Here is an 18,677-nt window from a genome sequence, read left to right as displayed (position 1 = left end):
TTTTCTACAAAAAACAAGAAACATCACAGTTACATAAAGCAGTAACTCTAGCAGACTCAAATAATACACCATTAAATTTACATTCACAACGTATGGACACGACACAACATATAAATAGCATAGACACCATTAAGCAATCATGGGTGCGAAAGGCACTCCATGGCAGACGCCATGGAGTGCCTTTCGCACCCATGATTGCTTAATGGTGTCTATGCTATTTATATGTTGTGCCATGTCCCTACGTTGTGAATGTAAATTTAATGATTGTTATTTGAATCTGCTAGAGTTACTACTTTATGTAACTGTGACGTTTCTTGTTTTTTGAAGAAAAACTCTCGCAATGTCTGTATTTGTTTGTAGTGAAGGTTAACTATGTCGATCAGGTCACGTCCGCCATCTTTAAGTGGAAGGGTTAATCTCTCTATGGCGAATTTAGGATGATGATGTTTATACTTAGTAAGTGTTGTTCTTGTTTTCATTTTGAGTTGCTCAAGATCTGCGTGAGTCCAATGTATAACTCCAAAAGAGTGTGTACTGGGACGACATATGTGTTTATTGTTTTAACATCATCTTATTTCATCAGTCAATAAAATACAAGCATAAGAAATAAAACAACTGTAATAAAAATATATAAATAAAACTTGAAATTAATAGAATATGTAAAAGTTTACGTCACACCGGTTGCGGAACACTGATGTAGGCTATGGATGGAATTCGACCACCACAAAATCACATAACTGTTGCAGATAGAAATAACTTTGGGAAATTAAGTTATTTCTTCTTTTAACGAAATGAATTACTGAAGAAAGCAATCATAAAAATAAAACTGTTCTTTGAATAAAAATTCAGATAAATTATTAATACCGGTGCAAAATAAATTTTTAAAAAGTGGTCTGAAGAAGGGATTATAAAAGGACTGAAATTAAGATTTTTATTAAGATGGAATAGAATTCATGAAACAAAATATTATATCACATCATATAGTACACTTAATAACCATCTTCATGGATTTAAAGTGCAGTTTGGATATACCGAGGTATTTGTAAACCGGGTTCCATGTCATCCATTTTCTTGAAAGATTGCGGCATATAAGGCCTTAGAAGAACCTTTACACATTCTTCCACTTCCCAGGCGCTTGCTGCCGAATTAATATTTATAGAGTGCATAGTTACGCATTGGCTGATAGAACGTTATCATTGGATGCACTCGAAACACATCCCTGTAATTGACCTGCTGAGCAATAACCAATCCAAGGACATAGAACAGGTCCCTATTATCTTTAACCCGTACTTAAAATTCTTATGCACCGAAATTGCCAGGAAATGCTGGGTGTGTCTCGCTTACAGGAGGTACCCGACTATTTTTGACATGCTGCGCAATGGGAAGGACCCTCCCAACTCGAACAAGCTCTCTGGCATATATAATGTCCCCATTAGGGATAACAGATATGAGAGAGACCTGATTTACATTGGGTCAACTAAGCGCTCCATGGGAATCGGATTACAAGAATATCTCACTGATATATGACATGCAAGAACTATTACAGCCCTCTCTACAATGGACAATCTTCATTATGTTATATGTATATGCTTTAACCAGAATTTGGCTAAACTGTTTGTAATCTGACAGTCCTCCAGTTGTTTTAGAATTAATAAAGTGCTATTAAGATGTCTTAACTGTTCAGTCTACTTAAAGGCCAAAACATGGTGACTGACTGAAGTGGCATATCTGTCAACTACTGATTGGATAAGATATTGCTACTGAAAAGAAGATAAAATAAGCCATGGTAGCTAGTATGACTTCCATCCCATTACTGATTGCATTAGATTGTTCTGGAAGATTTTGAACTTGCTTCAGATTTGAAGTCAAAGGACATGAAAGTCAGGTTAGCAGCATTCCGATAAAATATTGGAAAAGAAGGCTTAATGATATATCTACAGAAAAAGTTAAATGACATTAAGCTTATGTTAGAGACTTTAGTGGCAGGTCTAAAATAATTTTCTAATGTTTAATCAAGAGTAAAATGAATCAGTAACAGCTTTCAACTAGATTTAAAAATCTATCAGCCACGTGTAATTTTGGAGCATTAACAAATTGATTAGAGATGCCCAATATCAATCTATGTGATTAAAAATGTTACACATTAAAGATATTGATGTTAATCAAGCCATTGAAATATGTAAAAGTAACAAATTGACAAAATTACAGGCTGAAAATTTAAATACTGATAAAGTACGAGAAGAAACATTGAATGCCTAAAAGAAAAAAGCATACATTAGAGGTGCATCAATGAAATACAATTTACTAAATGATAAGACTAAATGCAATAAACCTTCAGTTACCAACTATAGATTTTGTGGCGGAACACATCAGAAACAGAAATGCCCTGCTTTTGGAACAATTTGTAATTTTGCAAATTGAAAAATCTACAAAAAAAGAAAAATCATTTTAGTAAAGTTTGTAAACAAAAAGGTTAGCACAATCTATATGTGATTGAAGATTTGAAAACTTCAATTTCTTCAAATGACAATCAATCCTTTTACATGCTTTCTAAGAAAATAGGCCTAGAACACCTAGAAAATAAATTTTTTACCATTGAAAGACTCCAAACAAATGAAATATAACCTTTAATGCCAACTAGATACTAGATATTGGTTCTACTTGCAANTTTAAATTCGAATTTGTTATTGCATATTGGTTTAATTATAGAACGATTGTAAACGTTCCAGAAAATTGATCAAATTGAAAATAGTTCGTTTGATTCTCAGCAATTCTGATCATTCTCAGCAGTAGGTGTTATATAACAATTACTATGGTTGTTGAAATACTGAGTATAAATGGGGTTTGCTTGCAAAATTTTCGCGGGCGAAGTCGCGGGTAACAGCTAGTTCATATATATTTTAGAAGATACTGTCTCAAGACATTTTCTTGTTTTCTTTTTATTACCACTAGCAATTCATTGTAGATATAATTATAAAATAAATAAAACAGAAAAAATGGAATATTTGCATTTAATATTATAAATATTAATTATGACTGTTCAAACAAAAATGAGCTTTTTCTTTTATGCCTCAAAACATGACATCATGTTAACACATCAAAATATGTCATTCCTAGCATAATGTTCCTCTTACATGTTTGACACCCATTACTCCTAGTGACAACACACAGTCTCTCCCTAATGTTAATAAAAATCTGTGTTGTAATTTGTGCCTTTTTGCTTTGCTAATATTGTTGTCTTGTTGCAATCCTTCTTGTCCCAAACGGTCATCTGCAGATTAATTTACTCTGTTATCCATTTAATTGGTAACAATCCTTATCAAAAAAGAGTGGCTGAGCCTAGAGGCAGGCAACACCACATCCTATAACTGGTCATCATCCATACAAGATAAAATTAGTTATGTGTATGATGGGATTAACAATTCATAGTGGCTAATGCCCTAATAGGAAAATTATTTGCCATGAATTTCTTATTACAATCAAACTGTCATTGCTGCACAGTATTGTAATCAAGTTACTGTCTGGCAGAAGCCATTCATGCTAACACAGACATGGCCAACATACGGCCTGTCAAATGAATTTATGCAGCCCACGATTAATCTTTCAAAATTAGCTACTCAAGTCCGAAAAATCTTGACAAAAAAAATTCTGACACCTAAAAAAAAGGTCAACAACTCAGCATGCATTTAGAGTTAATACTCCATTGCAAATCTCTTAAGCACAGCATAGAATGTTGATGATGCATGGTAATGTGAAAAATGTATCTGTAATCTCTATGTACAATTTAGTCTTTATGGGGTGACACCACAATGGAATCTCGTACCACCTCAAAATCTTGCTGGGCAGCCTCTGGTTCGGCCTGTGAAAAAAGTTTTCTTTCCAATTCGACCCAGGGGCAAAAATTGTTGGCCACCCATGCTAACACAAAGATACATGGCAAACATCACAACAGCAATTTCAGACTTCATCTGGGCAAATATTCTACATCTGCCATACTCTTGGGACCTGACCCATAAATATTTTTATCTGTTTTGTTTCATGCAAGAAATTTACTCTGAAGACAGGACTGCACTGGAAAGTTTCCAGTGCAGTGTTGTCTTGAGAATAAATTTCTTGCATGGACTTGATTACTTGTCCAATAAGAAAATGTAATTAGCAATGGGGAAGAACACATGGTTGACTGATTTTTTTTTCTTATTCACATTTACATTCCATCATCATTTGGTGACGAAGTCAGTAGCATAAAGTTGCATCAAGTGAACATAAACAACAAGTTATTAAATGATATTGAATTTTATGATTATTACTGCTGAATTAAAAAGATTTGTTTTGAATTGTCTGGGTTATTATATTAAAAGCCATTAATATAACTGTCGAGCTTAGAGATGTTTATATCTCAATTCTTATATTTAATACTTTACAATTAGTAAAATTTTATACTAAATAAATATTCTTACACGTCACTCTTGCAGGTGAATACTTTATCCCGAATAGATTCAATTGCCATCCACTTAATTGGTAATGGTCCCTATCAGAAAAAAAAAGATAAGATTCATTGATATTAATAAATTCAATTATACAAATTTATTTTATTTTAAAAATATATTGAATTTGAGAATTGAAGAAATGTAACTTACTTTTCCAATTGTTATGTATACATAACAAGGAAAATATATAACCAAAACGTACTGGAAGTAGAATAAGTTGAAAAATAAATTACACCAATATAAATCCAGCAAAATTTAATACAATAAAAACGTTTTCAATCATTTTTCAATGATCATCCTCAGTTACCAAAAATAGAACATTAAATATAGGACATAAAATGCGTTCAAAATAAATACAAAAATAAAAATTAACGGAAAATGCCCTAGCGGACGAACTAATGAAAAATTAACAAAATAAACTAAATAAATAGTGAAAACTTAATAATTGTAAAAGGATCTCCACGAAGTGGACAATGAGTCGGCATCTCTATGGTTTATACAACCGGTTTCCATGTGCGCTTTATAGATTTCCAACCTCTCCAAATGTTTGATCGTTTGCCTATTAGTCATCGTTTTTATAATTGATGCTTGATCCCATTGCACATTTATATCCTGTTGCAATTATTAATTTATTAATTTTTATTTTATTTTATTTTATAATAATTTATTAATTATTAATTTATTAACAATTATTAATTTTTCACTATTTATTTAGTTTATTTTGTTTATTTTTCATTAGTTCGTCCGCTAGGGCATTTTCCGTTAATTTTTATTTTTGTATTTATTTCGAACGCATTTTATGTTCTATTTTTGTAACTGAAGGATGATCGTTGAAAAACGACTGAAAACGTTTTTATTATATTAAATTTTGCTGGATTTATATCGGTGTAATTTATTTTTTAACAAGGAAAAGTAATGGAATCTTGTCAAACTTGACTTTATGGGTTTTTTTTTACAAATCTCTACATTTTATGATCCCTTAAACCCAACGGGGGAAAATTCTGTGTATGTATTTGTGTGTTGGCATCTACAGTGGGTGATTGATTAAAGATCATAATTCATTCCAAGACCGTGTTCACTACCCAAATTGTTCTTTAATCAATTATCAATTTATCATAGACTTTTATGGGAATTTGATTAATTCATTCTGGAGATCCCAAAAAAACAGTTTTACTATTTACCACAAGAAAAATGAATAATGTTTTGTAAACTTACATCTCCTTTCTTGACATAATTCGAATATTTATAACAATCTTTAGCTAGACCAAAGTCACAAATTTTGACGACATTGTCTTCTGCCAGAAGCACGTTTCGAGCAGCTAGATCTCGGTGAATTAACTAGAAAAACAACCTCACATTTATCAAAGAATTGAAAAGATTAAATTATAGCTTATAGTACATAAAAAGATTATCAATATCAAGAAATATATAGCTAATACATAAATTTTAATTATTTACTAAAACAGCAAGAAAGACAATCTAAATACAGTAGTACCCCAAACTTACACGATAGGTGGGACCAAGAGATAACTGTGTAAGTCGAATTTGCATAAGTCGGTATAATTTCACAATTTGTGTGAAATACAAATCGGATGTATGTAAGCTAATAAATGTTCTCATTAATCTTATCTCATCTTTTGATTCGTTCACGGTTACAAGAAATCACCACATAGAGTCTCTCGAGTCTCCGTAGATATAACAAACACAGAAATAAATAACACAAAATAAATTGTAGCTATGCGTCAATTCCGCGCGACACGTCCGAACATGTAAGCTGAACAATAGTGTGGGGGGAGTGAGTAATCAAGAGTTGCCTGGCGCTCAAACAAAAGATGAATGGACGAGATTTGAAAATCGCGTAAGTGGGGATAGCATAAGTCAAGGTATTACTGTATTATTGAGATTTGATTATGTATAACCAGTGCTGTAAATAGCTCTTCATGTGCCTTGTGCAAAATTTTATTTTTGCCTCCCCTTCCAAGTCTTGGAAATGAAATGAAAAAGAAATACTATAAAAATGAAAATGTTCATTTTTAACCCTTTGACCACTAATGTCAGGAAATCAATTCCCATGGCAGAAAAATTTTAAATTTGGAAATGAAAATGAAATATTGATAATTTTTTAATATCCCACATCAGATCCATTTGTCCTGAACCATGTGCCTGTGACTTCTTGCATCTACTCAGTTACAGCACTGCAAATAAGAAACATTATACATTCAATCTTCTATTCTATAATTTGTGTAAAAAAATATTCAAAAAAAGATAAATTATTGCTTATCTTTAGCTATTAAATTTATCTGTAATGTATTATATAATAAATAATAATAGTATTCTGATTAAGTTTATTAATGCTGATTTATTCAATTAAACAACTAACTTGTCATTTGTCAAAAATAATTGTGCTTTTCTGTTTTGTTACTCATTTGAACATGACGTGACCTGAATGCAACTGGCATGCACAAAATGTTAATGCTAATGTTAGGAAGTACAGAAGCACAGGTTGTAAACTGTTTGTATTGACTCCTGGGGAAAGAATTTCCTTTTAGGAATTTAAAGAAAAAAAGCTTGGGGCTTTTGAAGGGCATGTTTTGAAACTACAACAAAAACACATGAATATGTCATTACAAAATAGAGAAAATTCAACAAAATGAGTAATAAAATAAACACTCAAATATGTTTTGCTAGGCCAGTAAAAAAAACAACAAAAAGTAAATGTGTCTTTATGAAAACAGAGAAAATTCAGCAATATGGATAACAACATAGACAATAACAAGTCCATTTTGTTACACCATTAATTTACACACTAGATCCACAGAAAATTTTATTGTTTTGTTAACCATTTTGCTAAAATTTCCATTATTAGGATTGTTTGGTTATTCTATTGTTTTACATGCTAAACATCAAAGGAAATTTATCTGAATCAGATATCAAGATACATGTTATTACACATTTACTTCAGTTATTTTTCCTTTTGTGTAGTATGTAAATGGATAACAAAAAGAATGCTAATAATTCTGTTTTGTTAGACTACCTATTTACATGTTGCTACTACTATTACTACTACCACTACCTAGCATTGTATTGTTTCCACTCTGTAGCAGGGTCCTCTGTTTGGCACATCTGTCTCCATCTGGTTTGATCCAAAGCATCCTCAAGGGGTTGCATTTATGTGTTGCATGTCCTCTAATCAATCCATCCAATGCTTCGTAGGCATGCCATGTGGTCATCAGGATTTTTTGGTAGCAAGAACAGTTCTTGCTACCAAAGAATCCTGGCCATGCATGTGTCCCTATCATCTGAGTCGTCCTTCATGCATTTTTGCCATAATTGGCACAACCCAAGTCATAGATGCATGTCCTCATTTATGGCATGGTCAAATCATGTTAGCCAAGGCACCATCAGAGCATCCACATTTCATTACATGTAAGATTTGCTTGTGTCTTGTCACCGGCCAGCACTCTGATCCATAGAGGGTGACTAGACATATCACTGTTCTATATACTTTTGACTCGAGATCAGATAATAAAACATGGCGGCATTTTATCCAGGCAGCATTGACCTAGGCCTGGGAATCTGGGATGCTGTCTGCAAATGAGGGACCAAAGTAGCTAAAGCTTTCCATATTCTTTAGGTCTTCTCCACAGATATTGATGGTTTCAATATCTGTGGAGAAGACCTAAAGAATATGGAAAGCTTTCAACAGTGGTTTGAAAGTAAATGAATTGGTCAGCTTGTTTTCCTGATTGCAACCCTATAGAAAACATTTTGGGATCTTGGTAGACCAAATTTATGACCAAAATCATCAGTAAGCTGACATTGAACACTGCAAAAAACAATTGAAATAAACATTTTGATAAATTTATTCATAAAAACCAATCCTTGTGGTCAGTGGTATAACAAACTGTGGACGGAACCAACATGCTACTTTCGGTGTGCAAAATGGTCTGGGGCTTGCATTCTTGCATATTATATATCATCTTGATGTTCAGTCAGAGCCCTAACTCACAAAGCCAATTCCATTTCTCTGTTGTTGGAGTTCATGATGCTGTCCATTCACCAGAAAGACATAATCAGCACTGAGTAGTGTCCAAGGATGAGGTGCCTGGTGATCAGCTGTTACAGTATCCATATACAGGATGAACAAAAGGGGTGAAAGGGCTGAGCCTTGATATACTCCAACACTTGATGGCAAATGGAGGTGATGTTCCCAATGCACAGTGGATTGCACTGGTGACATTGTGATAAAGCAGTTGGATCCATTGAATGTATGCCTCTGGGATGCTGTAGGATCATAAAGCATGCCAGATGAGTTCATATGGCATGCGGTCAAAGACCTTTTTCGGATCAAGGAACATCATGTGAATAGGCCTGGCCTTCTCATGGTGTTTCTCCAAAAGTAGCCAGGCAATATATATTGCATCCATTGTTCCAGTCCCTTTAATAAAACCACATTGAATCAGGGAGATGGTAAAAATGCTGTGAGATCTAGCTTCAATAATTCTTTCATGGCATGATGGGAGTCAGATTAGTCAGTAGTTCATGCATTCAGTTACATCTCCCTTACTCTTCCAGATCAGCACCGTGGTACAGGTTGTTTAAGCACGTGGTGCAACCCCTTCATTTTGGATCCAGTTAAAAAAGATCAGTGAGGATTGCAATAACCTGATGGCCAAGGGTTTACCACATTTCCACCAGGATGAAAAATGGGAAGATCAGTTGCCTTCCCATTTTTCATCTTCTTCACCTCTCCTCAACCTCCTGAATGGTGATTTGGGGTACTGGTCCAGAGACTGGGTCAGCATTCTGAATTGATGGTTGGTTACATCATTCATTGCCAATTTTGGAAAAATAGTCACTCTAGTGACTATTACAGTAGAGCATCATTTATCCAAATCAATTGGGGACTGCGGTTGTTCGGATAACTTATTTTTCGGATAACCAATTATGTATGAAAAAATATCCCATGTTGAAATTTTTCTCCATCGCGTGTCGCTTCATATTGAATTTTCGTCGATGTTAAGCCTAATGTAAACTTTTTAAAATAATAATCGTGGCTATTGTATCATTAAAAATTATTTCTTTATTTTTTACAAACAAAATAAATATATTAAGAAATATAAAAACAAAAAAATTATACTTTAAAAGTTAATCTAGTATCAAAAACGTTCGATTCGGCATGACACACAGTCCTCAGAAGAACACACAAAAGTGCCAGTGCTGCCAGCTAAAACACATCAACAACAAAAATATTGGAGTAGCCCAAGATATAGCCAAAGATTGCAGCGCCACAGCACTAGCGAAAATTAAAATTTGCCGACTGGAATTCTTTCGGATAACCAACTTTCGGATAAACGACACTCTACTGTATTCTTAATAGTCACTAGAGTGACTATTTTTCCATTTTAGAAATTGTCCATTTTCTATTTTTCCAAATTACTATTAGTTCATGTCAACAGACAAAGGATAGCATGTGGATCTCACAAGAGCTGGCAGTGTTCATCTTTCACATGCTTGATCTGGCTAATGACCTGGGTGGTTTGATGATGTGTATTGGCCAAATGGTAAATTTTCTTTTCCCCTGCAAGCGTGTCCAATTCTTTGTATATATGGCCATAGTATTCAGCTTTAGTTGTTGCCACAGTACACTTGTCTAGAACCACTGCTTCAGTGTTCTCTTTTTCTCCTTCAAAGCCATTTGTACTTCCTCATTCCACCACCAAATTTGCTTGTCAATGGCTCATTTCCTCAGCTTGGTCTTCCCAAGGATGGTACATGCCACAGCATGGGCCTGCCAAACCAAATCATCACAAATGGCTAATACTGGTCGATCCATATCAACTTGTATAGGAATAAGAGCATCTAAGAGCTGGGCATTGCAATCTGGTAAGTGCCACCATTTTATTTGTTCTGCTCCAGTAAATTGGGGCCACCTTGGGCCCCAAATGTCCAGTTTAAAGTCCATGATGAGAGGCCAATGTTGACAGATGATTGCTTCTGAAGGAATCACTTTTACATCTTGCATCAATTTCAGGTCTCATCTTCTGATGAGCAAGTAGTCAATTTGGGTAGTATGATCATTGTTAGCATAGGTGATAAGGTGGGTTGATCTTTTCTTCAAAAAGATATTGGTCACTGCACGTTCACGTGCTTTGGCGCAGTCCAAGATACAGTTTCCATCATCATTACAAATGCAGTACCCATTTCCTCCATAGTACTGGTTGTAATTCAACATGACCATTGAGGTCACCTTCCAATATCAGACATTCTTCATGGTTGACGGTTCATAGATAAACGTCCAATCTCTCCCAGAATTTGTCCTTTTCAACCACAGTGTATCCTGTCTGGGGGCATAGCATATGGACACCTGGGGAGTGGTTGTGCTAGACTCAATTTTGATGACCTGACATTTGGTGCACCTTCACTATATTATCCCGTTATTTTTTACTGATCATGATCCCAATTCCCAATGCCATTCTGAATACTGGTTTCACCATTGTAATAAAGCTTGTACTCTTCACTGATCTGAGCTTCACTCCTCTCCACGTTGTTTGTCGGATGCAGCTGATATAAATGTGGCAGAGGCCTTCAGCATTTCAGCTGAAGGCCTGCCACAGTTCTCGGTTTCATCCAGTCATTGTATCAATGTTGATGGTTACAATTCATAGGTTAACTTGCTTATTTTTTATGTCACTCATGCACGGACAGTGCAAATTGCCTATTGGAAATGTCCTAACATTGTCCAGATTTCAAGAAGACGTTACCATTTGATGTGACTAGTAATCAGTAATACTCCAGCTGGTGTGTTGATTCCCCTGTTGTTGGATAGTTCAAATACTAAGTTAAGTTAATTTCAAAAACTCAAACACTTCTATTTCAGAATTGACCCCTCTGATTTACATGCTGCACCTAAAGAAAAATAAACCGAAATGGTCTACACATAGCAATAAATTTAATTTGTTACACCAGCAATTTTCTTTGTGGGAAAACAATTACCAAACTGGTTAAATTTGTAATTCATTCCAAGATTATGTATTATTGCTGTTTTTAAAAATTTTCAGAAAAATGAATGGTTTTATTACATAAATATACTGTGCAATGGCTTATAGTGTAAAAGTCATTTTATTTAAAACAAAATATGCAATTATCATCAAACCAGCAAAAATTCAATTTAACTAATTGTTAAACGAATGTTTTCATCCATTTTCAATGGTCATCTTCAGGTTTCGAAGTAATGGAACATTTGTCCAAAGAACGCAAATTCCAAACATTTTTAAAAAGTTGCACATCATGAAAATACATGCCTGCTCAATGTTGCATTTAATAAGGTTAAATTAGACTTCAAACTGACTTCCAGTTTTTAAAAAATACTAAATTTAAAATCTATTGCATGTCAAAGCATGCCCTCCAACCGGCTGCTAATGGGTCCATTTCTTTAAAATTAATTTCTGTCCCCCTCCCACATGTTTTAAATATTTCCAGTTGTTCAAGATATTTCAGATTGGCAGGGTTATTGCAACGTTATAGTAATTGGGCCTTGTCATATTTAACCTAGACATCATTATCACTGGCAAAAGCAGCCAATGCATTATCATTTTGTTTAAGACAAAAGAAAAAAATAAACAGAACAGTAACATAACTTATGACAAACACTATGTAAACAAGCGAGCGCAGTGATCTTTTAGCATTGTACCTACTCAAACATCCAGTTTGAGCAGGTGCCAACTCCAGTTAACAATATTCCATATAATTCCCAAAAGGTCAAAACCTTTCATAAAGGTTGAAATTTTGGTGCATAAATTTCTGATTATAAATAATTGTGGACATCAGTATTGAAGAATTCAAACATAAAGGGTGTGGTGTACTTTATCTAATCATCTTTGTTAACATACAAGGGTGGGCCAAAAGTCACTTTATAACACTAAAGAAATTATTGTTTCTTCGAAAATTTGCCTTAACAGCTGCATGTTGTTCTGGCGTTAATTTACCAATAATTTATGTTCAAATTCCGTATTTTAAAAATCTGAAAAATAAGATATATAATATAATAATAGCAAAAACATTATTTAATTTTTACACGGTAAAGTGACTTTTGGTCCACTCTGTATATTCTTACTCCTTTCATTCAAAATTAATGAAGCAGTTGTATGTACTTGTTAATTTTGTAAGTAAGAAGTTAAAGCCTACATGTTATTGAAACAAACCTTTTCAGACAATGAAACTGCATTAACTAAAATGTAAACAATTTTGGTAATGTTTAAAGAATAACTGACATCTTTTTAATAAACTGCCTTTGGCTTAAAAAAATTATAATTTGCAAATTCTGAATTAAAATTTAGTTAAAACAGACAAAAAATACATGATATTAAAAATTAAATAAAAAAAAATGGACTTGCAGTCTGGTAGCCTTTGTTTCATCATTATAGTTACCTCTGTCCTTCCTTGTCATGTCCATCTCCAAGGGAATACATATAAATTGCATTAAAGTTTGATTTAATGTAAATGAACTAGGGTCAATGTGTCTCATACACTGAGAGACACTGGGAGATGAAAAATGAGACACCCATTATATCACCATAAGGACTTGTCTATGCCAACAGGGAGATTAATAATGAGGTACTACAGGTTAAATGCAAGACATTTTTGTATAAAACATTGCTCTATGATATTTAGAAGATAAGATAAGAAATAATAGATAAGATTTAAGAAATAGATAAGATTAAATATTCATCAGTTTTGAAAAGTGTCTCATGTTTATCCACATTGACCCTACTTTTTAGTTTTTCTCTGATAATTGTTTGGTATCTTTATTATTTCATTCAAAACTCACACCTATAAGAACAAAGAAATATTTTTACTATGATACAGCACAAATAAAAAAGTTTCATGTAAATTAATAACTGGTGAATAAAATCTGGTCTCTCTTTTTGAAATGTACTGTACAAAACTCAGACAAAAGATGATATATGCAATAAAAACACTTCCGTTCTTACACCGTGGTGCCTGAAGGAAAAACGAATACAGAAGTACCTCAGGATAAGAAATTAATCTGTTCCTAAACTGAGATCGTATCATGAAAATGTCATAAGGTGAATCATTTTTCCCCATACGATTACATGTAAAACCAAATAATCTGTTCCAACACAAAAATCACACTCAAATTAAAGCTAAGTAGTACATTGAAAAAAAAAACTTTAGTAAGGAAAACACTGAAAAATGCATTTTGTAGCTGTAAATGTATAAATAACCATAATAGAATAATAATTGATTAAAAAAATGTAGTTTTATTTGCACTTTACCTTTGAGGATAAGTAGAGGTGGAGGGCAGAGGGGAGAGAGAAGGAAAATGATACTAAAACTTAACTTATATAACATAATGTAACAATAACTTAAAAATAACTTAACACTAATTTTTTTATCTTTTCTGTTTTATATATATATTTTTAAATTTTTTATTCANGGGAGAAGGGAAATGATACTAAAACTTAACTTACATAACATAATGTAACAATAACTTAACAATAACTTAGATAAAAAAATTAGTGTTGTTTTATAATATATTTTTAAATTTTTTATTCACTGCTTTTTGCTTTCTTTCCTTCACTTCCACCAGCCCTTTCACTGGATAGAGATTGCTTTGTAAAACATCTCTCCAAAGAGGTTTAGCTTTGCCTACTTTTTAAATGTTTCTAAAATGACTTAGGCAAATTTCATTAAACTAAGCAGCAATACGGCCAGTGTGAACCTTTTTGGAATGTTTCTTTTCAATAAAATCAGTCACTTTCCGATAATACCTCGAGATTTCTTTTATCGAGCGAGATCCTTCCACGACGAAGCAAACACGCGGACTGAGACTGATGAACAGAAGGAACACGTGATCATGACGCTGCAAACTAATGTAATGTTGTATGGTGAGTTTTTGTTCGTACCACGAAGCAAAAATATCTTTGAATTTCATGTCGTATCCTGAAAATTTTGTATGCTGAAGTGTTCGTATCCTGAGTACTACTGTATTCGTGAATTAAAATTTTTTATAACAATTTTACTAAACAACATATTGAAAGCATTCAGTTGGTGACATTCAATCACTGAGCACTGACCAAATTGCACATCATCTTCATATGTATGGATGTAATAATACAATTATTAACCAAACAAAAACATCTGATGTATAAAAAAATTGTGCTAGGTAAAGTTTTACAATTTTTCAACAGTCAAAATTTTTCTTAGGAGTTTTTCTTTAGTAAAGACAAGCGTGGTGCTTGGAAGTGGTACCCACAAGATTTTTATCAGTATTATTGTTTTATACATTTCACTTCTATACACCAAGCTTATATTTACCAAAGAAAAACTTCTAAGAAAAAATTTGATTGTCATCTAAATTGTCTTCAAGTTTTTACTTGGCACAATTTTTTTACATCTCAGATGGTTTTGTTTGGATATCAAAAATACATGACATATAGAAATAAATATGGAAGAAGTATGTAACCATAAATTGTTTTCCTCTGGCAATATTGTTACAAAGGAACGTGATTTTTTAAATAATAAAAAAACAAAATTTAAGGTTAAGAATGTGTAATTCAGTTGACAAAGGTCAACTGTAGCCATGACATAAGAAAACACATTGCATTTCAATCGAGTGCCCCACAAGAGAATCTAAACACAAGAGTGCCAAAATAACAAATACTGATGTATAAATTTAAACTTAAAAATACTATAATTATCTCTAACTAGTTTGTCATTATAAATTCATTATTATAAGCTATTATAATTCTTATTTGTGTTCTTAATCTATATATATCTATATATATATATATATACAGTAGACCCCCTATAACGCGGAGATACGTTCCTCGTTATACAAATTTCATGTTGTAGGAATCCTTAAATACGTAAGCCAATCACAGCCCAACACATGTGAAGTTTACAGACTACGCTGTTTGAAAGGTTTTATTCCATAAAATTAATTGATTCTCGACTAATTCGACTTAACATTTCCAAAACATGTATAATTTTTTGGGAATAATACGTATAAACTATGCTATAAACAAAAAATTGTAGGATTACTTACCGAGTGTGCACCGTTTGACATCGCCATTACTAAAGCTTGTTTTTGTCGCGGACCAGCGCACCAAACGGTGGCCGCGATTTCTGATGTTATTTTCCTGCGAAAACTTCATTGAACTTTGGAGACATCATTAATAGAAATAATTTTTATGGCCGTTAAATAAGAAATGTTTCTTTCACAAGAAATGTATAAAATTACAGTACTGTATTAGACTTACGGTACCTAATTTACATACTGTACAGACGATGGTGAACAACTTACTCGCCTAAACTCTCCCTAGCATGGCGCTAGACAGCAGAAAGTATATATATAATTATAATAAAGTTAAAATAAATTAAGTTAATATATAATTATATATACAGTACCTAATTTATATATAATACTGTACAGATGATAGTAAACTCAACTTACTCGTATATAATTATAACTGTTCTAATATTTTTAACGATGCATGTTCCATCTTTAGCTTTTTATGAGTTTAANCTGCACCATATCTGTCGTTGAACTATGGAGACATCATTAATATAAATAATTTTAATGGCCGTTGAATAAGAAATGTTTCTTTCACAAGAAATGTATAAAATTACAGTACAGTGGTACCTCAGGATACGAAATTAATCCGTTCCGAAACTGAGATCGTATCATGAAAATGTCGTAAGGTGAATCATTTTTCCCCATACGATTACACGTAAAACCAAATAATTCGTTCCAACACGAAAAACACACTCAAATTAAAGCTAAGTAGTACATTTAAAAAATAACTATAGTAAGGAAAACAATGAAAAATGCATTTTGTAGCTGTAAATGTATAAATAACCATAATAGAATAATAATTGATTAAAAAAATGTAGTTTTATTTGCACTTTACCTTTGAGGATAAGTAGAGGTGGAGGGCAGAGGGGAGAGAGAAGGAAAATGATACTAAAACTTAACTTATATAACATAATGTAACAATAACTTAAAAATAACTTAACACTAATTTTTTTATCTTTTCTGTTTTATATATATATTTTTAAATTTTTTATTCACTGCTTTTTGCTTTCTTTCCTTCACTTCCACCAGCCCTTTCACTGGATAGAGATTGCTTTGTAAAACATCTCTCCAAAGAGGTTTAGCTTTGCCTACTTTTTAAATGTTTCTAAAATGACTTAGGCAAATTTCATTAAACTAAGCAGCAATACGGCCAGTGTGAACCTTTTTGGAATGTTTCTTTTCAATAAAATCAGTCACTTTCCGATAATACCTCGAGATTTCTTTTATCGAGCGAGATCCTTCCACGACGAAGCAAACACGCGGACTGAGACTGATGAACAGAAGGAACACGTGATCATGACGCTGCAAACTAATGTAATGTTGTATGGTGAGTTTTTGTTCGTACCACGAAGCAAAAATATCTTTGAATTTCATGTCGTATCCTGAAAATTTTGTATGCTGAAGTGTTCGTATCCTGAGTACTACTGTATTCGTGAATTAAAATTTTTTATAACAATTTTACTAAACAACATATTGAAAGCATTCAGTTGGTGACATTCAATCACTGAGCACTGACCAAATTGCACATCATCTTCATATGTATGGATGTAATAATACAATTATTAACCAAACAAAAACATCTGATGTATAAAAAAATTGTGCTAGGTAAAGTTTTACAATTTTTCAACAGTCAAAATTTTTCTTAGGAGTTTTTCTTTAGTAAAGACAAGCGTGGTGCTTGGAAGTGGTACCCACAAGATTTTTATCAGTATTATTGTTTTATACATTTCACTTCTATACACCAAGCTTATATTTACCAAAGAAAAACTTCTAAGAAAAAATTTGATTGTCATCTAAATTGTCTTCAAGTTTTTACTTGGCACAATTTTTTTACATCTCAGATGGTTTTGTTTGGATATCAAAAATACATGACATATAGAAATAAATATGGAAGAAGTATGTAACCATAAATTGTTTTCCTCTGGCAATATTGTTACAAAGGAACGTGATTTTTTAAATAATAAAAAAACAAAATTTAAGGTTAAGAATGTGTAATTCAGTTGACAAAGGTCAACTGTAGCCATGACATAAGAAAACACATTGCATTTCAATCGAGTGCCCCACAAGAGAATCTAAACACAAGAGTGCCAAAATAACAAATACTGATGTATAAATTTAAACTTAAAAATACTATAATTATCTCTAACTAGTTTGTCATTATAAATTCATTATTATAAGCTATTATAATTCTTATTTGTGTTCTTAATCTATATATATCTATATATATATATATATACAGTAGACCCCCTATAACGCGGAGATACGTTCCTCGTTATACAAATTTCATGTTGTAGGAATCCTTAAATACGTAAGCCAATCACAGCCCAACACATGTGAAGTTTACAGACTACGCTGTTTGAAAGGTTTTATTCCATAAAATTAATTGATTCTCGACTAATTCGACTTAACATTTCCAAAACATGTATAATTTTTTGGGAATAATACGTATAAACTATGCTATAAACAAAAAATTGTAGGATTACTTACCGAGTGTGCACCGTTTGACATCGCCATTACTAAAGCTTGTTTTTGTCGCGGACCAGCGCACCAAACGGTGGCCGCGATTTCTGATGTTATTTTCCTGCGAAAACTTCATTGAACTTTGGAGACATCATTAATAGAAATAATTTTTATGGCCGTTAAATAAGAAATGTTTCTTTCACAAGAAATGTATAAAATTACAGTACTGTATTAGACTTACGGTACCTAATTTACATACTGTACAGACGATGGTGAACAACTTACTCGCCTAAACTCTCCCTAGCATGGCGCTAGACAGCAGAAAGTATATATATAATTATAATAAAGTTAAAATAAATTAAGTTAATATATAATTATATATACAGTACCTAATTTATATATAATACTGTACAGATGATAGTAAACTCAACTTACTCGTATATAATTATAACTGTTCTAATATTTTTAACGATGCATGTTCCATCTTTAGCTTTTTATGAGTTTAATTTCGATGTATACTACACAAATATCTGAAAATATGTAAATATAGTAAGAATGCCATGCGATCCCAATCATATCTTAAGTCTTGATTTAACTTGCAATTTTCCACTGGCAGTGGCAAAGATGTA

At 32.7% G+C, this 18,677-nt stretch overlaps 1 protein-coding gene across 1 annotated transcript in view; it reads right to left on the bottom strand.

Annotated features, from left to right (window-relative positions):
* Positions 1-8,619, bottom strand: part of LOC111612584 (vascular endothelial growth factor receptor kdr-like) — a 13,173-nt gene extending 4,554 nt beyond the window's left edge. Inside the window, exons 1-3 of the mRNA XM_023353813.1 lie at positions 8,497-8,619; positions 5,703-5,825; positions 4,458-4,528 (exon numbers count right to left, since the gene is read on the bottom strand). Coding sequence (XP_023209581.1) covers positions 4,458-4,528; positions 5,703-5,825; positions 8,497-8,619 — 317 coding nt within the window. The remainder of the gene's footprint in view (positions 1-4,457; positions 4,529-5,702; positions 5,826-8,496) is intronic.
* Positions 8,620-18,677: the final 10,058 nt, after the last annotated feature.

This window comes from Centruroides sculpturatus, unplaced genomic scaffold (genome assembly GCF_000671375.1).
Source record: "Centruroides sculpturatus isolate CEXI.00-Female unplaced genomic scaffold, Cexi_2.0 scaffold1681, whole genome shotgun sequence".
Lineage (NCBI taxonomy): Eukaryota > Metazoa > Arthropoda > Arachnida > Scorpiones > Buthidae > Centruroides > Centruroides sculpturatus.
Note: the sequence above shows the minus strand (reverse complement) of the source record. Positions and strands in the feature narration are given on the sequence as shown.